A 27705-nucleotide genomic window follows, 5' to 3' on the forward strand; every position below is an offset into this window, starting at 1 on the left:
GAGAGTTGGCCAGGTACACAAACTTGTAAGGTCGCGAAAACCTTCTATCCACGGGTGGATCGGGGACGTTGGGGCGAGCTTCTGAGGCTGACAAACTATCAGCTCTCGAAACTCGTGGGTTTTCTCACAGGATACTATGCGCGAAGAATGCATGCTGTGAGACTTGGAATTACCTCGAGTCCTTTTTACGCAGGATGTATGGAGAATGATGTGGAAATATCTCAGCACCTTCTCCTTAGCTGCCCTGCTCTGGCGGACGTAAGATCTAGGCATCTTACTTTTTACTTCTTTGCTACGCCTGCTGACATAGCTAGCGTTGATATTAAAAATCTGATGAATCTACTGAATCAGCAGCACAAAGCGGTTGACGCAAACGCAGCACAGTCGTCGTTCATAATCCACACATTCTGAATTCGTTGATCTTCGTTCAAGTGTGCTCATTCCTAGGCAACCATTACAACCTAACCTAGACTGGAATCCAAAACAGAGATCGAGAAGTTCATGATGAAGTTTTTAAAAATATAGTTTAATGCTATGATTAGCTATTGTAATTTATTGTCATTATTTACAAGTGCTAAAAGTTTTCAAATGTTATTACTGACACTGTAATATTTTATTTTTATAATTAATTTTTTTTATCTGTACAAATGTGTGTAGTTTTTTTATAGCGAAATCCACTCAATGGTATTATTTTGCCATCGAAGGGTTGAACGTTTGTAGGCTTTGAACTTATGGCCAGTTTTTAGTATTTTTGTCGCCCAAAAAACGCCAGCAGCTATGCCGGTGCCTGATTTTACTTATTTTGTTTTTTTTTTTGGTTTTTTGATTTCATTTACTTAAACAAAGTATAGAACACATGTATATTAAGATTTTTTAGTTTTTTTTATGTAAATACCAGTAAACGGTCAATAGATTTATGAAACAAATATACAAATATTTTAGAAATAATGTTAAAAAAAAAAGATTTAAAACTAAAAATAAAATATCAGTTATTTTGTTAAATAAGTTAGTATAAAATATATATTTATGAATACACAGTTTCCCGCGCTCACCACGCCGCTCCCTGGGCGTACGCGTATCCAGTCACCGGCAACGGGGCGCGAAATTTCTTCACGTGTGACGCTGCTGCTAGAACAGTGGGTGTAGCATAGGCAGTCGAGCCGATGAAAGTTGGTGGTGCCGCATATGACACTGAACCACTATAACCAGTTGGCGGTACCCCATATATTGCTGGTGAAGGTGCAGGTGCAAAACCCACCACTGGCGGAGGTGCTGCCAACCCTACAGCAGTCGTATATGTAGTTGTGACAGGAAGGCCAGTTGAAACTTTGATACGCGGCTCAGCTTTCGCAAACGACGGAGCTACAGAGGCATAATTATATTGTGGCGTGGGCGCATAAATGTGCGGATAAGATGCAAACACGAGCGGTTTGGCGTAGGCGGCGGCGCCATAACCCTGCAACGGCGGAGGAGGTAAGTCACAGGGCAAAGGTGTAGCGTAGGCTATGCCGTTTGGAAGTGAGTTGAAAACGTTCGGTAAGCCTGCATACTCGTAGCTCGCAGAAACAGAACGTTGATAGATAAGAATGAGGCAGATGAGGTGTGAGGATCGCTGAAAATTAATGTGGTAAAAGAAATACATTTTTTTATATGTCTTTACTTAGAATATTTGGTTTTTCTATTTTTAAAATAGAAACTTACTAATTGGAACATTTTTTCTGAAATATGATTTGCAGCCCTGTTTGTAGTTGACTTCGCTGTGTCGGTCGATTGAATGATGGTCCTTTACTTTTCGAGTGTAATTTTATAGTTTAACTTTGACAGCAGCTGGGTGAGTAGACGGCTACTTGCACCAATTTGCATATTACACGTTATGGTACGGGTACATGTGCACCCGCGAACATGTTGTTCGTGTCTTTAAGTCACGCGCGCCTCTTTTAGTCCCCCAGAAAAGAAAAATTAAATAAAATTATCAAGAAGATAAGGGGCGACGGGCCATCATTTTATTGCCGTGTGGCAAGTAAATACTTCGTGTGCGTTAACAAATGGTGCTATGTGACTTAACAATAAATTCGCACGTGCCGCCAAATAAAAATCGTTACTGTGGTATATTGCATAACAGCTGGTGCAGTTACATGTAATAAATTTTTAATTTGCATTTAAAGTAAAAGCAGATTTTTGAACTTTCCTCAAAATATAATTAATTTCAACATAGGTAGAAAAAATCAAGAAGGTTATATTTTCTTGCATAAAAAACAGTAAATGCAGCCAGCTAAAAAATGTTAAAGTGTAAAAGGCACAAACAATAAAATATTTTCTAGAACTCTGAACTATTTTTACACAACTTTAACCTATTAAAGATTTTTTTTTTAAATTAGAGTGAATTAATGTCGAATTCGGTGCCAGAGAATTTACAAATACAAAAAATGTAAATATGTACAGGGTGCGCCAGCTTTTATGTCTTTATGAAAACATTGAATAACTTTGAAAAAAAAAACTGATTTGTACAAGTGAGGTATTTTTATGAGGTTTGGTTATTTACAATTTATTAAAACTATTTTTTGAATACAATATCAATCAAGTGGCCACCTGTATTAGCAATCACAAACTGCGATCTTTTTTCTGCGTTTGTCATCACCTTGTCAAGCATTTCGGGTTTTATAGCGTCGATTTCGGCACGAATGTTGCCTTAAGCTGGTCAATAGTCGACGGCTTGTTGGCGTAAGCCTTACTTTTCAGATAACCCCACAAAAAGAAGTACGGGAGATTAAGTCAGGTGATCTGGGGGGCCAGTCGATTTCACCTCCTTTTTACACTAGACGTACCGGGAATTTTCGTTGCAGAAATTCAATTGTTGCTTTCGCAGTGTGGCATGGCGCACCATCCAGTAACCGTCTAAGCCTTTCCTATGCATCTGCGGGCAGACATAATGAGCCAACATCCGTCGATATCGGTTTCCATCGACCGTTTCGTTTTCGCGGTAAAAATATGGCCCAATGATGGTTTTGGCGCAAATGCCGGCCCAAACAGTTACTTTCCGGTCATGCAATGGCGTTTTATGGATCTCGTGTGGATTCTCAGTTCCTCAAATGTGGCAATTTTGTATATTCACGCTGCCAGAGAGATTAAAACGTGCCTTGTCAGTCAGTAAAATGTGCTTCCAAAAATTGGGTTCAGTGTCAACCATTCGAGCGACTGTTTGGCTGAATTCCAAGCGACGTGAATGGTCTGTCGGCAAAATTCTTTGTGTCAATTGCGTCATCCTTTAAAATACGCCGCATTGTGGTTTCACTGCACTACTTCAACAAGTTCATTGGAACGTCTTGGTCGTTGATGAACGGCATGTTGAAGATCTCCTACTGTCAGACGGTGCCTGTTTGCCGCGATACTTTTTGCGATATGCGCGATGAGTTAGAACAATAGAACGACTATTTTCGATGTATAGCGTCACTATTTCATCGTTTTGTTTTAGTGTAAAGCGATCCATGGTTGAAATTGTACTGCATTGACGTATCAAAAACATGTATGTTGAAGTCGATCGGTTTGTAAATGACAAAGTTATTCAGCGTTTACATACCGACATAAAATATAGCGCAGCCTGTATTAATGGAATATACATATATCAGTTTGGGCGAAAATAAATCCATACATTTTGGGTACATTTTTGGGCAATTTGCTTAAATTGTTTCATGGTCGATCTTAACTTCTGGGCGATGCTACAACTTCTAAAATATCAGACAACTTCGATTATTTCTCTGATTTTATCGACTTTAATGACATTATCACCATTTTCTTTAACATCAAGAATGCCTGTACGGAATCGACAAAACCAAAATTGCACGTAATTAGCAGTTACAGTATCGGTACCATAAAAACCATTCACAATTTAGGCGGCCTGGATTGAATTTTCGCCTTTATCGAAGAAAAACTGTAAAATGTACCGAATTTACTCTTTGTTGACTTCCATTGCTAACACCCTGTAATTCACAACTGAATGGAACAAAAAAAAAAAATAGCATAATATTTTTTTTCGTGTGAAATGTCACCTTGACAACGAGCATACATTTTAAACTGTTTGATCGATACTTTTCAAGATACCGATCACTACAGCGATCTACCAAGAAAAGAATGGTTTTTTTTTTCGACAACATAATATAATTGACGCTTAAACTCTTTTTAGATATTTGGCCCATCTTCTCCTCCTATTTGTTGTGTACGTTTGGATGTTTTTTACAAAAGGAAGGGTTTACATTTTATGTTGCCTCTGAACGGCAGATGGTATTTTAAAAGGAGCCAGAAATACGCTCGGAGGTTGGCTATTGCCTGCCACAAATTAGAAATAACTTCGATGTTTCGTTAGATTGTCATACATCGTGTTAATCTTTGTAGAGTCTGGCAATATCAAAATCTTATCATGCTGAAATTCACTATCGAACTACTTTTGCAAATTAATATGATAATAACCCACCGATCAACGAGAATACCAGATGTTAAAGAAAAATTAATGAGGAAAATTACGGCATAGAGAGCGAATAACTAAATTCCTTAGAAAAAAATATGAGAGCCTATTAAGTTCACTTTTCAGTGATGACACTAAAGGTAATATATTCCATTAATAACAACTAATTGTGTCCCCTGACATCCCTTCGCAGTCTAGGGACACCTTCTTCTTAGTTGCCTTGTTATCGTCTGTCAAAGATTTAGACATCTGGGCTCTCATTTTTTCGCTACGCCTGCGGATAAATATCACAAATCTGGTGAAGTGCATCAGTAGCTTGTTGCGGCTAATTACGAACGTGAATCAGCCACCGTCGTCGTAAATGCATGGTCATCTTCCTCTAATGCCAAGGCTCCTGCTTCCTTCGCTTCTCCTTCCTCCTCTCCCCTGTATGGCATCACAACGGACGAAATTTGAATATTTGTCCAAGTACCAATGCCCCAAGCTAGGGCAGCCATTTAACCTAACCTAGGGACTCAAAATTTTTAAAATCGTTAGCACAACTGTACTTAAAATATTCCACAAACAGATTTACTGAGTTGAAATGTATACACATTGGGATATTTTTAGTACCCATTTCTGGACCGAATGTAATACCAAGAGGTTGTGGAGTTAGCCTTTAACTCATCTCCATAACGACAGATACACCAGCTGTTATATAAGGTGGCGTAATATGAATCATCCAAATAAAACAAAAAATTATTTTGAGTGATGGAAATCTTTATTTTGGCCTCTAGTGTTTGTATATTGTAGTTGTCTAGTTCGCAAGTGACAAAAAAATTGCCGTACGCCGCCATTCGCAAAAACTATAAAACTTGCGGTAGGGTGATTGATTCTGTGCCACCTTGTACAGAGATTTATCAAGTTCATTAAACTCATTCATAATCTTAATAACTTAAAGAATTTAAAATATTTCAAGTTTAAATAATATTTTATAATTTCAGATTTTACTACTTAGTAAAAACAAGTAAATAAAGTTATATCGATTATATATTCAATCTGAATAAATAAATAATAACTGTGAATGTTTTTGACTCATTTTTTCTTTATTTATTATGGCTGATACAGCATTGCAACGAGGTCAATGCATTCGATTAAATTAAATTCAATTTTCAAACTTCGAGTTGAAGCAAATTGAGTAAAATAATGCAAAGATAATTCAGGGCAAAACGTTAACACAGTAACCAAATCATCAATGCGCATATATGCATTTGAATTTATACCATCTCTGTCTGTATTGGTTAATCATTTATTTCAACTGGTATTCATCTGGTCATGTGACGCACTTGTTGGACACAGAGAGAGAGCTGAGCTGAGCAAGCATAACAAAGTTCCTATTTAAGTGGTCACTTATTCTATGTGTGTCAAGGAGTAGCATAAATATTGAAAAATAAAAAGTTTAAAAATTAAAAAGAAAAACTCTTGGTGTATATTTGTCCAAAATTTATTGTGCGCTAATCAATTCACAATTTGAAGTAACATTCAGGTCAGCCAATGGATCTGGATAGGAAATAGCGATGTATTATTAGAGGCATAAATACATTACGTATTTATGGAATACAGGGATACATACAAATTTATACGTACATATGCGTATGTATATTTATATTTTTTTTTTTTTTTGTGGTGGGTGAGGAGGGTTCAAAATGCCTTCGCACTTACAGCGATCGTCGTCAACTGCTTCGAATGGTGTAGCCACTAAAACAATCCCTCTTCCTTTTCTGAGGAGACTCCCTTCCCGGAACTACCTTGCATTACTTCGGAAAGGCCCAGAACGGTCTTCATTAAATGGACCAATACTATTCACCCACATCTGGGCCCACCATATTTGTAGCCAGCTTCATGCTATAGGCTCAACTTCTAATGTCTCTGTGCCGTCGTACCAGTGGTATGTGTGGCATGCTCTCAGGTTCCTCTCACAAGGGCGTATGGATATTATACGCTATCGAGCACATGACTCGACAGCCTGTGCTTTGTCGTCAGTTCGTGGGCAGCCCACCTCCTAGAGAGGACTGATTTGTTTTTCTCTGCGTTTTACGCTGGCACACCGCGCGTTGCAGGTGCTGCTTTATCCTCTTTGCAAAACTTTTAACTACATTCCAACAGTCATGTGATGCACACATGTTATTGATTAAGCTGTCTGGGCTCAGCTGTTCACTCAAGACTAACTCAAGCGTTCGGCGTTCTTCGTTGAAACGATCACAGTAGAACACGTGCTTTCTATTGCATTGTTGCAGCTTGGACCGAACGAAGTGTCCTCCGTATGAAAACGATGGAGGTACCCCAAGTAACATCCGTGACCTATTTGGGTTAATTAGTGGTCTACGTCTCCTTGCCTTCTGGTCACCTTTTGGCCAATTTTGGGGATAAGTCTATAGGTCCAACGTCCGTTGACAGACGAAACCCATCTGCTTTTCCACTTTTCTAACGGACGCAGACGTTCTGCCACTTTCGCTTCAGTTGTCAGCTTTACTCCTTGTCAGTCATAAAGTTGTCTCATTTCCTCCACGAGTATCATATACCCATATATCTACACTCATTCATATATACAGGTATACTCGACAAGAAAGTCACACAACAAATTGATTGCCCAACAAGCAACTACCTGTGTACTTCTACATATCAGTGATGTCACAACTTTTTAAAAAAAAAAAAATGTATTTTTGACCAAAAAACTGTAACCTCTTTAAGCCTCTTACGATGACTATCCTCTCTCATTAGACATGCTGACAAGGTATTTGGGCTGACAAGGTATTTGGTATTTTTATTTCCTCTTTAGCCGCCGCTACCGTGAAATTCCTGTAGATTTGGGCTTTGGAGTGATACCTCGGGAAATTTATTATCATCCTGAGTACCTTAGACTGAAATCTCTGTAGTATTTCGATATTTGAGTTAGCTGTAGTACCCCTCTAGCTGGAAACCGTATGTCCAAATGAGTTTGAGAATAGCCTTTTACAAGTGAATTTTGTTATGTAGCGAGAATTGGGATTTTTGTTCAGTAACCAGTAGAGAAAAGTAAGATTTAAGCCCAGAGTTTTTTGTTTTTGTTTTTTTTGTGATGATGTGAGTTTTCGAAATGATTTTTGAGTAGTTATGGATGCCTAAATTCTTCGTTTCGTCTGGTTGTAAATGTTACTTCAACCGATTTAGTCTCATTCGCTTTAATTCGCTTATTTTGTAGCCATTGGGTAATGTCATCCATACATTTTTGCAATTTTAGGGATGCTTTGTTCGCGCCATTATCTACAGCTGAGGCAAATATTCCGATTAGGGCACCTGATGAGGCAGGCAGATCATGCGTGATTAGCAGGTATAAAATGGGACCTGGAACAGAGCCTTGAGGCACATCAACATTTATTTTGCGGAGATTGGTTATTCTATCGCCTTGTTTGACAAAAAAGTGTTTATCGGCATGATACGAGTTTATAAAATTATAGAAATTTATTGTGAGAATTTTTTTTAACTTTGTGAAGTAGGCCACTGGACCATACCCTGTCAAGAACATAAGAGACATCGAGACAGCCTGCTGTGCAAAATTCTTTACATTCAAAAGCGTTATTTATATCTCCGACAAGACGATGCACTTGCTCAATGGTGCTGTGCTGCTTACGGAAACGAAATTGATGTTTGACAATCAACTGACTTTGCTCAATTACGGGGGATAATCTTTAAAAAAATTAATTAAAATTAAAAAGATTTGCATTACTTTGGATATAATCGTAACTAAATCCTCTTGCCTCTTAATTGGAGATTTTATGAACTCGAACATTTCAATCATATTTTGTTTGAATGAAATGCATTTTAATAATTTTTACGAAATGTCTTTCCTCATTGTTTATTCCTTTGATTCGATACCTCAAACTGAATACAATCTGAAGCATTTCTTTTTTTAAGAAATATTATTTTCTTAAAATACGAGAAAGTGCTGGAATTTCTAATTTATATTTTATTTCGTTTCATTCAAATTAATGTGCGAAATTATTCTTCTCGCATTTCTGTGGGCGACTAAATACAAAGATCAGGTGAAGCGATTTGTTTCAAAACAAAAAAACGCTGAACCTCCATATCTCATTTTGCTATAAAAATTAGCTCCCAAAGTATATCGATATAGTTGCAGTTGGTAACGATCGCCAGTGATGGTTTTAGATGGTTTAAGGAGTTCATAATAGATGACACTCTTCTGATCCCACCAGATGCACAACATAATCTTTGAGGCATGAATATATTTTTCGCTGGCGATGGATCTGACAGTGATTCACCTGGCAGGCTCAAACATTTTCGACGATTAGCGTTATCACAATAGATCCATTTTTCACCGCCAGTGACGATGCGATGCAGAAAACCTTTTCTTTTCTGCCATTCAAGAAGCATCTCAAACGTCACTAAACGTCTCTCGATATCCTCTCCTTCAATTGATGTGGAGTTACCTGTTTTCTAGACCATTTCCATCGCGTTTACCGACGTTACCAATAATTGTTGTCGTTGAGTATTTATGAGTTTTTAGGTACCCCTTCACGATCTTTATCTCTCACGTTCGAAATTGCCACTTTGAAAACGGCGAAACCACTCTTTACAAGTTGTATTTGATGGAGCGACACGTTTCAGCTGCATGTTTCCTTAAAAAGGTATTAATGTATCATACCTTCCCACAAATGCTGTTTTTCCGGATGAACGTAGACATAGATAAAAAAGGATCTTTACGCTTCAATGTCAGCTACTTTGAATGAGAGCTCCCAAATACACCTTCAAATCACCAGTATATTACTAGAGCGAACACAACAATAGTATCAGCAGCGACACCTCTTTTACGAGGGCGGAAACTTATTCCTATACCCAATAATAAAATCTCTAGAAAACTAGATATTGATTTTACCGAGCCAATATCTCTTTTTGCTGCTAAGTTACTTCCTATTATTCATAGTGAAACTTATACTGCTTGTATCATACTTAGTCTTAAGAAGCTAGCATTGAGAACTTTCAGTAACATCTAGTCAACTAGATTTCTGTAATCCTAGATTTAATAAAGAAAATGAAGGAAAAGTCCTTTGTAAACTGTGGCCATAAAACCAGAAATTCCAGAAACTTTATTTTCTTATATGGGTCACCCTTCGGCTGCCTATGGCAAATATCCGAGTAAATTCTTGTTTTTAAAACCCCTTTTCACTAAAACCATCTGCCGTTAGGTGTTTTCAAAAGTAATAAAGTAGTTGTAAGGTTACGTTTCAAATTTCGCGAGCAACGTTTATTGTTTTATTGCATTCTTGGTCCACGTATCCTAAACATATTTTCAAAGCTTCAGCTCTTTGTGTGGCATATTTAGTTTGTTTTTGACAGATACAAATGTATGCTCTGCGATTTTCTACTATCGAAAAAAATTTAACAAAAATGGTGTCTTCCGACTTTTTCTTGTTCCCATAACAGAAAATACCTCTGAAAAGACTAAGATTTGCCACAATTTTGGAGATACATTCCACATCATTGGAAGAATTCAGGCCATGTCAAAGTGGCATAAGATCAGAGGTAGTTCCAGAACTGGAGAAGGCACCGACACAAGTGTATTATATCTGAGGGGAATTACTTTGAAAGCGACAAAATAGTTATTGAAAAATAAATAAATATTTTTCGTAGCAAGAAAAAGTCGCCTCCCATTTGGAACGCACCTCGTATATGAACATATTATATGAACAAACATATACACATAAATATTTAAAATTTCACTTCATTTCATATACATAAACAAAGAATTTACCTCCCCTTACACCAAAATAATGCGGCATTCGGGCAAAGCATCTCAGCGTAACTAACGACGCGCGTGCAACAAGTGCTACCAAGCTGTCTCACATTCGAAATCATAAATGAGTACAAAATCACATATCGTCTACTTAAAATATTAAAATGGAAGGAGAAAAGCCTAACAACGTGTGCTCAAAGTGGCATCTTAAGTATGTCACGTGTTTTTGCAGCCGAAGTCTGCGTTTAGAGTCGAATTTGATTTCATTGCTTTTGTTTTAAGAACTACCAGCAAGGCACAGTAGGCAAGTATGGACTCTTACGAAAGTTAAAAAATTAGGTGTCAAATAAGTATGCGCCCTTATTACGCTCAAAAAAAAATCTCATTGTGAACAAATCGTACGTTAACTTTTATTTAAAGTATTGTCCTTTATTAGCCGCTACTTTTTTCCATCTTCTTGGTGACATTCTAATACCACTCCTATAGAACTCATGATTTTTTGCAGCTAAAACTAAAAATGATGCTGATTTAGTCACAAATATTTGTCTAACTAATAATTGCGACAGAAAGTTTTTAAATACTCTGTGTGTTAGAAACATATAAAAATTAATAAAAGAATTATAAAATTATTTTATCTTCTTTTAAGTGAAATAACCAGAGGTTTCATAATTTAAAAGCTAATACCCTATAACAAGCGTTATAAATTGCGACCAATTTTTTTAAATCAAATTTTTCACAAAAAATGTTTAAGGACTGGATGCCTCTAAAACGAATAAAAGCATCATTTCCGAATTTTTTTATCCAAACATGTGTGAATATGAACTTTAATAGATTTTCCTTCATCTTTCGATACTAACTTTTTATGATAACGAATTATTTCAAACGCTGCCACGGTGCAGCGAATGATTAAGATGCCTTGCGTGCACGAGTATACGGTAATCTACCACCCGCTTACCCATCGCGCTACTAATAATGTCATTGCCTTTCACATTGCGTATATACTATATGTATGCATTCACACTTATGATATCTTGACATTTGTTTCTTATCTTATTTGAGAGATCACTGAAGCCTGCAAATATCGGCTCTTAGTGAATTTGATGAAATCAAAATAGATTTTGAGCTGACACTTTTATTCATTATAGTAGATATCGCTGGCTATTTTGCCACTCGCTTCTTAGTTTTCACACAAATCTCATTTACTTCGAGGCGAAGCTCGTTTAACGAACAAAGGATCAGAGATTTCAAGCACGGTGTACAGAAGCTAAAGGTAGCGCCTCCTGAAAACCGTTACATATGTATTTTTCGCGATTTTGACAATCGGCTGACGTCATGAGATGGAATATTACAAAACAAACAAAGCGAAGAGAGATTACTTGTTTGTTAATATTTAGTGAATGGCTTACAGCAATTTGAATATTTGTGACTTTTAAATTAGACAAGCTAACGAAAGCGAAGTGCCGCGTGTAAATTGTGGAATCACAAATTATAACACTTGCATTTTTATGCCGATGACGCCTGACAAGAAAGTGTGTGTGTGTGTGTAATTTCTTGTGTTTGGGGGTTTCTATTGACTTTGCTTAATTTATCTTCCTTTTGGTGGTGTATTTTTAAGCAATGACGCCGCAGCGAATTCGGAAGACGCAATCTTGTTTTTTATTATTCGTGGTTCAGCCGATTTGGCCACTCGAAGCAAAATTGTAAAACTCAGTTCGGGAATAGGAGATTCGGCAACAGAATTGTGAACGCTAATTTTGCACATATTTTTACGGAAGGGCAATTACTTGTTCCTGAAGATGAAGAGAATTCGCAAGAAAAACTGCATTTGGAGGCTTATTTTCATTAATCCTTTTACAATTTAACTCGCGGCCCCTTGTTTTCATTAGTTTGTTTGGTATAAATTTCACAAATCACAATATCACCAAGCCATTCACAGAATTCACACAAATATGAAAATTCTTTTTGGTAAGGAGTCTAACGTCGGAATTGCCAAAATCTCGAAAAAAGTACTTTTTTTGGGAAGACGCCACTTTTAATATTCAATTCGCCTTGGTTCTAGTTCAGATGTGAATGAAGTAACGTGAAGAGTGGGTACTTTGATTTCTTATATCACCAAGTCAGTCTCAGTTTTTGCCGCCCTTTGTTGTAAACAAACCGCTGTCAGATCGCCCATCATCAAATCAAAACAATTCTTTTTATGATCCGTTCTGTTAGTGTTTTTTTTTTCGTCAGTAGGTTGACAGGGACATGCGAATATATAGGTAGGTAGGTTATATGGTAAGAGTACCACGGGTACGCTACAAGTAGTACTAGAGTGCAGTTTTGGTCCATAATTTAGACCACTACCTGCGAAAAATTTTAAAACTTAAGGGATTATAACAGTTAGAATTTCATATCATTCCAGTGAACATTTTAAAATTTTAAACGCGTTTTTCTCAAAATGGTGTTTTCAAAGTCGGTGACCAACATTACTCGAAAACGGCTAAACGAATTAATCTCAAATTTTAATACGAGTTTCTGAAATATATGTTTTAGTAATTAATTAATAAGTTAAAAGTAATTTTGTCAGAGAGAAATATTTTTTTATAAACAATTTAAGGCCGAAATTTTGGTCAAAAATCTATTTTTTTTTGTGAGAAACCGCCATTTTGTCAAAAAAAAATTTATTTTGCTTATTCTTTCGATAAATTATTACATTTAACATTACTTTAACGAAATCTGTTTGGTTTTTTAATTTCAGAGGATCCAGTTTAGAGTTATAGTGGTCACCGCAACACGTGTTTTTTGCAAGGAGTTCCCAAAGATCAGCTGTAGCTCTTTTCCAAATAAATATTTTCACTAATACTAAGTCTTGAAATACAGTTAAAAGATAACGTAATATGTGTACAAATTTTTAGATGAATAAATTTAAAAATTTTCCCAGAAAAATTTTCCTTATAGCAACAGCTTCTGTAATGGGCGTTGCATGGAAGCCCAAGCTTCTCCGCATGAGTTCCAATTGGCCGATGACTACCACTATGAGTTTGGAAATTGAATGGCGTGGAATCTCCTGTACTTAAAGCGTCCTGCTTCTGTCGCACTGAGGCCAAGTGTTTTTGAGAAAGCACACGATAAGATAGAGCTCCATCTGTGTTGTGCTTTTTTAGGAAAGAAATTTTGCAATTTCGCTTTAAGGGATTACATGGGTTTCGTGGGCACAAAAAAATCGACTTTTTTTTGCTTATTAATTTCTACAGCATCTCAAGAATATTATCCCAAATTTTCAAGTCGATCCGAATAATAGTTTCGGAGATACATCCTTTGGAAAGTGTGCTATCCAAGCCACTTCTATTGTTTCTCAAAACTTTAAACGCGTTTTTCTCGGAACCGTGTTTTCAAAGTCGGTTGTCAAATGTTCTCGAAAACTACTCAACCGATCTTGATGAAATTTTACACAGGTGTTCAACATACAATACAAGAATTTTTTTTTTCAATTACAACTATTTAAAAAAAAATAAAAAATGTCAAGCAAATTTGACCGAAATTTTCATTTTTTTGGAAAAAGGTCTGCCAAAATTCCAATTTTTACTTTTTTTTCTTTTCTTCGTTCAAGCACGAGTTTATGGTCTTAACTAAAACACTTATTTTTGTTTTTTCATTTTCGATGATCCTGTCAGGAGTTATGCTAACAACGCGAACGCAGCTTTTTTTCGAGGGGTCACGGGAAATTATGTCACAATGAAGGAGTTTTAATTTTTTTTTTTTTACATTTCAGAAATTATTCTTTAAATATGTATCTATAACACAGAAAAAAGTTTGAATTAAATAAATAATTTTTCACATAGAAAAAAGAATATTAAAAATAGGCCTTTTTACCCGAGGAAACCCATGTAACCCCTTAACAACAGTCAAGGACACACCGATGTCTGAGGTGGGGACAACTGAAACCGGTTTTGTCGACCCTTTCCTAGCAAGCTTATTGGCAATTTCATACAATTATTTGAAGTTAATTTAAAAAAACTTGGATTCCAGAAATAAATTTCATGTTGAATGAGAATTTTCAGAAACTCTAGCGGCAAATTGCTATAATCCCTGAAAACAGCTAAGTTCAAATATCGTTTTCTTGAAAAGGTGTATTACTAACAGGTCCTATTCTATTAATGTTTCATCTCCAATGCTGTCATGTTCCAAATGTGTGTATGGTATAATACATTCACATATAATAATTTTAACAAGTGAAAGTATGTACTTTCCTTCAAGCGAATCTTGTTTTAGGTATCCCCATGCCTTTTCGATAACAGTTCTGGTGGAAAAATGTAACAAATTGCTTAGGTTTCCTATTATTGATACTACCAAAACAGAAATTTTATATCAATGCTGTCTACTCCCATAAATTGTGCATGATACTGAGCTGGATAAAAAAATCTGAGCTGGATAATCCAAGGAAATGTCCTAATAGACTAGACAGACGGTGGTCTTAATCGAGAAATTATCTTAGGAATTAAGTAATTCTCATACTTTTCTCCTTCTCTCCTTGACTATCCACCCCCTTTCCAGTGGTGGTCTTAACCGAGAAATTATCTTAGGAATTAAGTAATTCTCATACTTTTCTCCTTCCCTCCTTGACTATCCACCCCCTTTCCAGAGCTTTAAGTACAATGGGCTTTTTAGCCTGAGTGTTTTAGGAGCCACCAGATCTCCTGGTGCTCCTTATCTCGACCTTTTCAAATTTCAATTTGAAGTAATTCTCATAATTTAAGTGAATTAGGGGAATTTTCGATGTCAACATTGCCGAAAAATTACGATTATTACCTATTGTGAATGAAGAATAATGAAACTTTTAAAGAGAAGAACAAGAAAGGCTGAATGCAATGCTAATTTACACTAACTCGTTCGAAATTACATTAATTGTTTATTGTTGCTTTTAAATAAATTATTTCTTAGTATCTGGGCAGCTAATACCAGTATTTGTTGCCTGCGGTCCATCTTTTACTGACAAAACCATCCAATAAACAAATTATCTGTTCACTGATTTTCATAACGTCACATTACAATTCGAATCAGAAATTACTGCGCCGGTTATCCCGATTAACGCCGCCGTCTGTTTAAATCAACACGAAATTACAAATTCTCATCCTCCCACCCACAGTACATGAATTGTGACGCGTGACGGATTTAGCCACATAGCCACGCGCATGTTTATAGCTTCATAATGTTTATTCTTTATAGACACCCAAACATATGGATGTACATACAATTTAATTAGTATTGAGTTATAGGATTTACACAACTCGCATTTTCGTGCATACATAATTATGCATATAATTTAGTATAAGTATACTGGATGCTTTTAGTATAGTACATACCTATGTAGAGTGGGTGCGTCTAGTGGTGTACGCTTCATGCAGACAAATCGCCTATTATAGGATTCAATTTATTTATGCGCAATATATGAATTGACTATTCTATGACAGCTTGTACGGTCACATATTTGTACTTTTTTTGAGTCCCATGCACACAAATGCAATAGCGAACTTTATTAAATGGTTGTAAGTGTGACATCCTAATAGAATTTATAGAAGTAGGAATGTAAGTACGCATACATATATAGTATATACGTATCAAGTACGCAAGTACGGAAAGTGTAGCAAGTAGGAATGACAATATCTTACAATAATTATTGAAATCAGGCTTTCAGAAAAATTGTAACGCCATCCTGCACTTACGAGATGCATCCCTGCCCTTAGCCTTTTACAATTCAGTAAAAATTCCACAAGGATAGAGTACTTCATAAAAACTAGAAATATTTTATCAGACTATTTTCAGATATATGTATGAAGAATTGGTAGGGGTGTATTCTGCAATCATGTGCAATTAAGTGCAATCATGTGCAATTAAGTGAGCTGATAGCCGGAAAGGGCTTCGCCAAAATCCAAACTGGTATGTAAACCGTAGATATAAAGGGTTTTACAATAACAGGTATTATTTTGAATAGCCCGCTATTTTGATAGATGTCACTTTTGAAGCTGTCATTTTTTTATATTTTGCAAGTATAAATTAAACCATTAATAAAAATGGAGTGATACACGCTTAAACAACGCATTCAAATTATTAAAATTCACTATAAAAATAATAATAAATTTGTAAAACTCGAACATTTTTCGGTCATCGTGAAGCACCTTGACGGACCGCAATACAGAAATTGGTGAACAAAATCGAGCCGTTGGGACAAGTTAGTGATGTGAAGAATAAAAACCGTGCACGTCGCTCAAGAACAGTCGAAAGTATTGCTGTTGTAGCCAAAAGTGTTGGAGAAAACCCAGGTTTGTGCATTCATCGTCGTTCTTTGGAATTAAGCATTCCACAAACGTTATTACACCGTATTTTGCATAACGATTTGGGTCTTAAGGCTTATAAAGTCCAGTTAACATAAGAACTCAAGCCGGCCGATCATCAACAACGTCGTGTTTTTGCTGATTGAAATGCATGAAAATGATCCAGAATTCCATCGAAAAATCATCTTGAGTGATGAGGCCCATTTCCACCTCGGTGGCTTCGTCAACGAGCAAAATTGTCGGATTTGGGGATCAGAAAATCCAAGAGTTATTGTTGAAAAGCTTCACTATCCTCAACATGTGACTGTTTGGTGCGGTTTATGGTCCGGCAGAGCCATTGGACCTTACTTTTTCGAAAATGAAGCTGGAGCAACAGTTACGGTGAACGGATTGCGCTATCGAGAGATGATTAACGATTTTTTATGGCCGGATTTGGATGGTATAGATCTGGACAACGCTTATTTTCAACAAGATGGCGCTACGTGCCACACAAGCAACGAGACCATTTATCTTAACTCCTTTTATTGGAAAACTCTTTGCATAATCTCTTCATCGTTTACTTGGTTTTCTGTTCTTTGTATTCTCATTGAGTTGCATCTGAATGGTATTATGAATAAACCGCTATGCGTTTATTATTTTACAAATAATTAGAAGTGATATAATCAAAGCAAGCCTTTCAAGTTGTTGGAAGCACAAGCCGTCAATATGCCCGGACACAAAAAACAATAACTTACCATCATCCTCTTGCAGCCGCCACAAAATCAGTAAGGAAAACAATTCAATGAAATTACTCAATAAAACATTCATTCAAAAAACATTTACGTACACATCGATTTGAGCGCTTACTATTATGAAAACTATTACGATGCGATTGCATTGCATAATACAGCCTCCAGAGCAGAGCCAGCAGCGAAGGAGCAATACAGGTGTTATTCTCTCCCACCAACGCAATAGCACAGAAGCTATGGCGTCACACGGATATCGGCTTTAATCACTCATCAGGGTAGCAAAATGTGTGCTGTAACTAAATTTCGGCATTTACGATTTCCTTCAAAGTATTGCCATTTAACTGCGTGCATATTTGTGAAAGTCACACAAAAAGAAAAAAGCGAGCAAATAAAAATGCAAGAAATAGAAGTGTTCCTACTGCGTCATAGAAAAAAACGGAATATAGAAGGAATATAATTTACTGAAAATTTGTACATGAAACCAGTGTAGGCACATTAGGGTCGCACAGATTGACTTATGAAAGCAACCTAGTCAAAGATGGTTGAAGAGACGAAGGCAAGTGTACTTGTGTTTAGACCTGCCAACAAATTTTGTAACATATTTGTTAAATGGGGCATCAGGTTTCAAGCGGAGGGGCTCTCAATCTTGATCTGCTACCAGAAGTTGTGAACGTTAATTAATGCCAACCGGACCATAAATAATGTCACGACATATTTTAGCTTTTGGTAGCAAGAAACGGAGTTATACTGCTCTGTACTTACTCACTGTAATTAGGCATCCGATAGTCAAATGTCTCTATGGAACTAAATTTTTCTGCGGCCTTAACTCATACGGATATAGGAATCATATCTCCCATCTTTTAGGTAAATTCAGAGTCTAGTAAGCACTGAGGAGCGTAAGAGGAGCCTCAGACAAGTGAAAGTATATGCCTATGTGTTTCTCCTTAAATACAAATATACTTACAGACATTGTTCCACCTTAATGTGCATTTTTTCTATTCATGAAGCAAGTCGGCGCGTGCACACACAAAATTCGAATTGAAACAGGATATTTTGACTACGTCAAACTTATACAATCACACCTTATTTGTTTTCTGCTTATTAATTATATTATGCTTGAGGATTCTATTTGCTCTTATTTAGTCCGATTGCGTATGTCACTTGTGAATAGCAAATATGGTATTTTAATAATTCGTATCTGGAGTCAGAATTCGTGTTTGCGCAAAAAGTACTAATTAACATTGGATTATTTATTGAATGAAACGACAACTTGGCAAGTTGATTAAATCCAATTATAATTAATATTACGCATCAAAATTACGTTTTAAATGCACTTTTGGATGCAAATTTTTGAGTAACATTTTGGATGTCGCACAATCGCAGAACTGACTTAAGCAATATTTTCAAGCTCAAACCCATTCCATATCTATTCTAAGGAATCATTTAGCAATGCATTCAAATGTAATTAAACTCAAATATATTATTATTATTATTATTTATTAGAGAAATATAAAATATTGCACTAACAATTTTAACACACTGGCTGCATTGGCCTTCGGTGTTATACTCAAATGTAAAAAAATTATTCAAAGGTGATTGCTATACATACTTTGTTACAATCTGTGTAACGAAAGCGTGACCGCCATAACTTGGAACCTATACATAATAAAATGTATAGTCACCACCATTAGCTACAATGGCTGCACATCTTTGAGCCATGTTTTGTGTTACTTTTTGCGCACATTGTGACAGTAATAAGCGTCAAGTCACCCGAACTTGCCTTCATAACTGTTTGAGCTTCCGTATTTGTTTTCCTTTGAGTTTTTGCTTAACTATTACACAAACATTTTCATTAGGGTTGGCATCAGCCGACTGCGAAGGTCAACGCAACATTTCAATTCCATTTTGATGTTTCAACCCTACACACCTCATCGTTCGATGCTTGGGATCGTTATCTTCTTGAAAAACTCAAGATCAGCTAGTTCCTGCGAACGTCCTTGCAGCTGACAGTAATTATGCTTTTTGGTAACTTTCATTCATCAAAATTGCATTCAAATTTCCTTTTTCGGAAAACCAGCCCCAGACACGAATCTTAACTAAATGCTTGACAGTTCGAACAGTTCGTGTACACCAGGACCGATGTGCAACCATTCGCCCAAAAGGAAGATTAATCCGTTTGCCCATTTCCGTTTGGGATTTTCCTTAGCCCATGCAAGTCTTCTCTCAATGTGTGATAATGAGAGCAACAGTTTTTTCAATGTGTTCCGGAATTTGAGATCTTCTGCACGTAAATGTCCTCGAGTTATATCATAGAATACATTAACGCTACGGCTGAGGTAAATTACTATCTCCATTTAATTCGGCAGATATATGTATTTATGCATTTGAAGCGTTCGTCGTCATTAGTTAACGTTTTTACTACAAGCAGCCTCTTATGTAGATATCTATATAGCAAATTTCTGCTTGCATTGGAAGGACTTTGAGTAAACTGAAAATTTTCTCTCTTAAAAAAGCGCAAGACAGATGGAGTTCTACTTTATCGAGCGCTATTTCAAAAACACAGACAGAAGCATGACGTTTAAATGATCTTGCTTTGGAGAGGTATATTTTTTGGCCCTCGTCCGGCGAAGTCGTCAACATTATATTTATGAATGTCTTCGACTTTTTCAAATATTTTGCTGCAGATTCACGTGACATCTTTGACCGCGGAACTCATTTTCTAAAAACTAATTACGCTTTCTAAATTTCTCACGAAACTAACAAATTGCGCAACGCGTAATGGGAAAATTATAATAGGACTATGAATAAGTTCGTGCGGTTTTTTTTCGAAATTTGAAACTTTATTGACGTAAAATGGTTACAAATTTAATATTCAAAGTATTGTCCATCGCTTGCTACTACTTTTTCCCATCTTTCTGGCAATTCACGGATTCCCTTTGTGAAAAATTCGGTCGGTTTTGCCGCAATCCACGAATCGATCCATTTTTTGACTTCATCGTAATTACGGAAGTGCTGGTCAGCCAGGCCATGTTGCATCGATCGGAAGAGATAGTAATCGGATGGCGCAAGGTCTGGACTATACGGCGGGTGGGGTAGGACATCCCATTTGAGCGTTTCTAAGTATGTTTTGACCACTTGTGCAACATGTGGCCGAGCATTGTCATGTTGCAAAATAACTTTGTCGTGTCTATCGGCGTATTGCGGCCGTTTTTCTCGCAGTGCTCGGCTCAAACGCATCAATTGTCGTCGGTAGACATCCCCCGTAATCGTTTCATTCGGTTTCAGTAGCTCATAATACACAACACCCAGCTGGTCCCACCAGATACACAGCATAACCTTCAGGCCATGAATATTCTGCGCCGACGTCGATGTTGAAGCATGGCCAGGGTATCCATACGTTGCCCGACGTTTTGGATTGTCGTAATGGACCCACTTTTCATCGCCAGTCACAATTCGATGCAAAAAACCCTTTCTTTTGTGCCGTTGAAGCAGTTGTTCGCATGCCATAAAACGGCGTTCAACGTCTCTTGGCTTCAATTCATACGGCACCCAATGGCCTACCTTTCGGATCATTCCCATGGCTTTTAAACGTTTGGAAATGGTTGATTGATCAACTCCCAAAGTTTTTGCAACCTCTTCTTGCGTTTGAGCCGGATCTTGATCGAGCAATTCCTCCAATTCGGTATCCATGAACTTTGGCGGCGCACCCTCGCGTTCTTCGTCTTCCAAGCCAAAATCACCACTTTTAAAGCGTGCAAACCACTTCTGGCACGTTCGCTCAGCTAGAGCATGCTCACCATAAACTTCCACCAAGATACGATGACTTTCGGCTGCTTTTTTCTTCATATTAAAATAATGAAGAAGAATTCCCCGCAAAAACACATTATTTGGCACGAAATTCGACATTTTCAAGTGTGGTAAAAATATTGTTGTTTACGCTTCAAATAAAAAACTTATACTGACGTTTGTGCCTTACGACAGTAGCTCTCCAATGAATGTTTGGAAATGTGGATCGATGGAATAATAATCAAGTTACGCCATCTGTTGTAAAACCGCAAGGAACTTATTCATAGTCCTATTATTTAACATCATTTACATTTTTTTATAACAGAACTCTATGGTAAAATTTAGCCTGTCACGCTTCCATTAGACGGACTACAATTTAACATTACTTTGAAGAACTTCTAATATAAGAAAGAGGAGCTCAGATGAGGTTTTTTTTTTTGAAATTTTGAAACATGTGTCAATCTATAGTTAAGAATATCTAATATCAATAGAGTGTTTAATAAACTGTGGTGCTCATATAATAAATATATATTTTATATATATATGTCTCCTGTTTGGAGCATAGGGCATCAACCACTCCTCTCAACGGTCATGGTTTTGTGCTACGATTTTTGGTACATTCGAATATAATCCAAGATACTTCATTTCACCATCTGTTGAGTGCCGCCAGGTGGTATGCGGTCGGCCAATTCCTCCACCAGCACAGCGCTTGCTTAGCGAAATAGTCGTTATTTTTCCTTTGCGTGTGGACAATCCATTGCCATTTCCTTTGCAAATCAACGAAGTTCCCAATATTATCCCAAGCTAAATTTCTTCATTAATTTTTTAGAAAAATAAAGTTCATTGTACAGGAAACACTTTATAAATCAAACTTCCAAAGTTTCTATAACATTCAAAAATTAAACAAATTTCAAAAAATTGTCATCAAAGTCTTGAACTTTTTGGTCAGAATTTCTAAAAAATGTCTGTGAATACAATATAATAAAGAGAAAGTACGAGTATGAGGCAACTAAAAAATTGCGTTGATTTTTTAAATTTTCCTTTGTATTCCAATAAATCAATTCTTTTTATCAGAAATAGGGCGGGTCGATTTAAAACTCGCTCATTGCTCTGTGAAAATCGTATTCTAGGGATCAAAATAAGAAACTTTCCCGAAGGAACCATACCTCTAAAACGAATTCTGATGTCGCCCAATTTAAAAGTATCACAATTTTTGGCCTTTACATGAAAAAATCAGCTAAATGGCTATGTTTTTTCTTTATTTTTATTTATTTATAATAATATTTATTATTTATTTATACTAATATCTATTTTTTCTCTTAAGAAATTTATTTAGTCAGAACATATGTTAATGAAAAAATTAATTTAAGTGAGTTATAGAAAAGAAACTAAAAAGTTCGACCCAAATTGGGGGACATCAGAATTCGTTTTATAGGTATGATTCCTTCGGCAAAGTTTCTTATTTTGATCCCTAGAATATGATTTTTACAGAGCAATGGGCGATTTTTTCGCCTCCCCACAAATCGACACGGCCTAATATACATACATTTATTATTCATAAATAAATACAAAATTTAAAACATAAAAATAAGTATTAGGATGCATCTTGTGGAAAGTATAATAAAATATATTTTTATTCTCATCTTGTGGAAAGTATAATAAAATATATATTGTATTCTCAAATTAGCTTTTTTACCTCAAGCCTTAAGGGGGAGGTAGGGTTTAGCGCTAAAAAAAAAAACACTTTTTTTGTGAATTTTTTACAGAAATATGGCTTAAGATACTTTAATAAAATCAGTTACATGTTATTGTACATCTTTTCAATAAGTTTTTAAAAAATATTAATAATAAAATATTGACAAATAAGCCCATGACAGAGTTTTTTTGGAGATATGTTTTTCGAGAGGTGCTCTGCGGTGCCAATCGGCATTCGTCGTAGAATCATCTGAAACTAAAAAAGTCGAATTTTTCAGTTAAAGTATGACGTAATGCTCCCCCCTACATTAATAAAATTTTTTTTTTTTCATTTTTGTAGTTTTGGTGGCAAAAAAACGTAAAACGAGCATTTTTGGCGAAAAATTTCGCCATATTTGTAAGTGAAAAACAACCTTAAAAAACAAAAAATAAAAAAAAAACAGTGTAGGTGGGAGGTATTTTTGATTTAGAAAACGTGTGCCAAATTTGAAAAGAATCGGTTGAATAGTTTCGGAGTTATGATTGGCACCGACTTTTAAGAAGTCGTTTCGGGAAAAACGCGTTTGAAAAAATGACTCTGAGAAATTATCCATGCTCCGCATTCGAGGTAGAGTGCCTACAAAGGCTATAACTTTGAGAGTTCTGCTCCGATCCACTTAAAATTTTGACACAACATTCTTGAAATGATTTACTATAAGATGAGTGAAGAAAAAAAATTTCGATTTTGTGACCCTACCCCCCCCCCTTAAGCTCAAGTTGAAATGTATGAGGAAAAGTTGGAAGTTCATTTATAACAGTAATGTTGTTACAATAAAATCTTTAAATAATTTTTCATAGCTTGACAAGATCATTAAATTTTAATATTACTTTTCGCCTATGACTGTCCAAATGCCTGCGCCTTACTTTCAATTGCAATAAATGCAAGGAATATCTCTTTACTTTCCGAGGATAGTACGAATCAATAAATTATTCATCAAAGAATGATTATTTGCTTATAAAGGGTTTTTCAAAAGTCGCGCCTAGATGTTGTTTTAAAGTAAAACGTCCAAAAATTTACACTTTTTAATTTACACTATTTCGTTCTAAAATTACGGCTGTTTGCAATTGTATGTGAAAAACTACATTATTTAAATGGCTACATGTGTACGTCTACAGGTAAAATCCGCCAAACAGTCGATTCATGAATGCTTAACTGTTGAGCACGTCGAGGTCGAGATATAGATGCTGAAGGCTGCGCAGCAACACTTTGCGCTACAATAGCAATATTCTCAATAGGACGCCTACTTTTTGGGAAGCCAGTCTTTTTTCTATCGTCGACAGAACCAGTTTTTTTTAATTTTTTCACCATCCTTTGAATTATCGGCTCATTTGGATGATTATTTCCACGAAATTTCCGATACGCTGTTTTTACTGATCGACCTTCGGCTCACTTGGTGATACTATGTGTTCAAAAAGTATCGCGAATTTTGAATTTTTGCAGGTCACGTATATTCGAATTTCAATTCTTTTGTGGCGATATGTTGGTATTCATGTCTCTCACTCTTGCCGACGAGTTCGGCCATTTTGAATATTCAGTTAATTGTTGACAGCTGCTTTGCTTGCTTTGTGTCTCGGCTCGTCTTCGATTTTTACCTATTCAAAAAGATGGATCAAAGAACCTGCATCAAATTTTGTGTGAAAGCATGAGACGGGTCGCCGCAAAATTCGTATCAGCTTCGCATGAACATTGCTAATGAGATGTTGGACTCTGTCCGCGACGACCCAAATTTGCTCCAGAGATTCATAACTGGTGATGAATCGTGGGTTTACGGTTATGACGTGGAAACCAAGCTCAATCATCTCAATGGAAGACCGAAAAAAGCGCGCTAAGTTCGCTCGAATGTAAAAGTTTTGCTTACCGTTTTCTTCGATTGCGGTTGCGTTGTGCATAATGAGTTCTTGCCACTGGGTAAAGCGGTCAATAAGGAATATTACCTGCAAGTTATGCGCAATTTGCGCGAGGTAATACGACAGAAACCCCCGGATTTGTGGAAGAACAAAAATTGGCTCTTGCATCACGATAACGCCCCTGCTCACACATCGTTGCTTGTGCGCGACTTTTTGGCCAAAACCTACACACTAATGATGCCACAGCCACCGTACACCCTGATCTGGCCCCCTGTGAATTTTTCTTGTTCCCGAAACTGAAGAGCCCCATGAAAGGACGACGCTAAGCTACGATTGACGAGATAAAGACGGCATCGAAGGAGGAGCTGAACAAGAGAAATGATGTTTTGGAGTGCTTCGAAGATTGGAAAAAACGTTGGCACAAGTGCATAATATCTCATGGGGATTACTTTGAAGAGGACAAAATAGATATTAATGAATAAATAAATAATTTTTGAAAAAACACAAAATTCGCGATACTTTTTGAACACACCTCGAATATTCAAAATTTGTCCGTTGTGATACCATACAGGGGGCTGGAGGGGAAACGAGAATGGAAGGAACCAGATAGGTGGAGAAAAGGAAGAAAAAGATTTGGGTTAGTGGAAGACGACCAACAGTGGCGATTTACGTTCGTATTAACCGCTTCAAGCTACTGATGAATTTCGCCAGGTGTGTGATATTTAAACCCGCAATATCCGCCGGTGTAGCGAGTAAGTTCGAGCCCAGATATCTAAACCTTTGCCCGACAAAGCGGGGCAGCTGGGAAAGTGGTGTTGAGATTTTTATATTATATATAATATATATAAATACATATATGTATATATATATTCTTGGCGCCTACACCATTTTTGAGTGTTGGGCGAAACTCCTATTCCTATTCCGAACGGCAAATATTTTTAATGAGGCAAAAATACACTCGGAGAGGTTTGCCATTGCCTGCAGGGGACAAGTTTTTGATGGAGTTTCGAACCTACGTCTTCCGAATAGTAGTAACGAATTAACTCATTCAGCTACGGCGGCCGAATTCTCATACTAAGTTTTGTTCTATCGTGTAAAATTGTACATCTGTCTACTTGCCAAATGTTAAAGATAGCATAAAAAAGGTATCGTCAATGAATTATTCAATACTAATATCTAGGCGTCAGTTTTGAAAGACTTCTTATTAACTTATTTCGGTGTTCAAAAACCTTAAAACTAGCATTTTTTATTGAACTGATTTTTTTTTTAATTAGTTTCGTTCTATAACTCCCATTTTAGTTGCAACACCAAAAACCATAAATTTAAAACACCCAAAGTTAAAAATGGTATAAATGGCAACCCGCTTCGTAAATTTAAACTTCAAAACTGATTTTATAACCACATAGAACACTGCAATTACTTTACAAGAACTTAATTGATCTACTGACTCCACGATCAAGCAAAAACACCAATACACTGAAACCAAAATCTAGAGTGTCGCTAGCTCATACCTGGCGCCTCTCATTGAAATGGAAAGAAAAAGATTGTTTTTGCTTGTACAGGGCCCGACATCTATCGTTACGGATTTGAACTCGGTATTATTTGAAGAATGGTAACACTTAGCTGTCATCTGATTTGACAGAAAATTAGTTTTATTCTTCCGCTGAACGAAAATGGTTGTGTATACGCTCAAAGAACGCTGGGAAATATTGCGACATTACTTTGAAAATCATGGTAACGTTGCAGAATGAGTACGAAAATTACGTACGGCAATGGGAAGAAGAAAAGCACCGAATGAAGCGTATGTGCGTTACTTTGCGAAAAAAGTAAGAGAAACTGGGTTGCTTATTGACAAACCAACGCGTGACCGACCAAAAACCGTGCGTACACCCGAAAATATTGCTGCTGTGGCCGAGATTGTTCGTGAATCACCAGGAACATTAGTTCACTGTCGTTCTCAACAATTGGACATTTCGGAGACATCATTCAGACGAATTTTGCGTAAAGACATTGGCATGACGCCATACAAAGTCCAATTGGAATGAAGTTGTGTTCCATCATTAACCGGGCCATTGTACTTCAAAATAAAAATAACAGTTTGGAAAAATATTGAGTAGTTTCTTTTTTATAGCATTTTCAATTCCATAAAGTTATATGGCGGACCCTATATATCTGTACAATGCTATCAAGGCTCCCAAACTTTATATATTGGCCATCATAATTTGTGAATGCCATGATTTGAGGACATTTGCATTTAATTGTGAATTTCTCTAGAATAAAAGCGTGTAAAATATAAAACGCATGTAATTAGGAATAATTCAATTTTTCCTATCTATCACTACTACTATCAACTATCTATAAAATAAAACAATTGAATTGCGACTGAAAATTATTGATTGAACATATTTTGTTTATTGCTATAAACATGGTAACAAAAAGCCCTTGTCCGGATCACTCCAGATAAAATATTAATTCATCCGCTTGTTCATATTTATTCAATAAGCCGCGAGCAAATAAATAACTGTTAATGAACAACAACCCATGAGGACAATGCCCTACATAAGGCCATTGCCAGCGCAAACAACAGCCAAGGATATTGCATTTTAACTGCATTTACGTATATTTGTATGCACATACATTCGAACATCTGTGACTCGCATCTCATCTGGCAACACGCGCCTTTCACTCTACATTTATGGAAACGGACTTGTTGTTGAATGTTCAGTGAATCTAGCTGCCGGGTTGCTATGTTGCAAATGCAAGTGCAAGTGCGTCAAGGACGTAGAGCCGGACATTTACCACAGTGGAATACTTTTACTGTCATAACTGGTAATATTAATGAAGAGGGAGCAAGTACTTGTAAAGGGTCTTTCAAAAGTGGCGCCTAGATGTTAGTAGTGAATAATTCCTAGACGGTACTTTTTTATATCATCTTTGATCAGGCCCGTGCACAGACCCTCAGATTTATTGGGGGTTGAACCCTGCAAAAATGTCGTTAATTTCGTTATGTTTTGGATGGAAATAATCATCTGAATGAGTGGACAATTCAAGAGCTGATGAAACAGT

General features: G+C 36.5%; 1 protein-coding gene across 1 annotated transcript; it reads right to left on the bottom strand.

Moving 5' to 3' along the window:
- Positions 1 to 1048: 1048 nt before the first annotated feature.
- On the bottom strand, positions 1049 to 26081 carry LOC129242677 (uncharacterized). Its single transcript, XM_054879463.1, has 3 exons — positions 25971 to 26081; positions 1702 to 1932; positions 1049 to 1612 (listed from the first exon to the last, which is right to left on the bottom strand). The coding sequence occupies exons 2-3, from the start codon at positions 1711 to 1713 to the stop codon at positions 1049 to 1051; spliced, it is 576 nt and encodes a 191-aa protein (XP_054735438.1). The 5' UTR covers positions 1714 to 1932; positions 25971 to 26081.
- Positions 26082 to 27705: the final 1624 nt, after the last annotated feature.

This window comes from Anastrepha obliqua, chromosome 3, assembly GCF_027943255.1.
Source record: "Anastrepha obliqua isolate idAnaObli1 chromosome 3, idAnaObli1_1.0, whole genome shotgun sequence".
In the NCBI taxonomy this organism is placed as follows: domain Eukaryota; kingdom Metazoa; phylum Arthropoda; class Insecta; order Diptera; family Tephritidae; genus Anastrepha; species Anastrepha obliqua.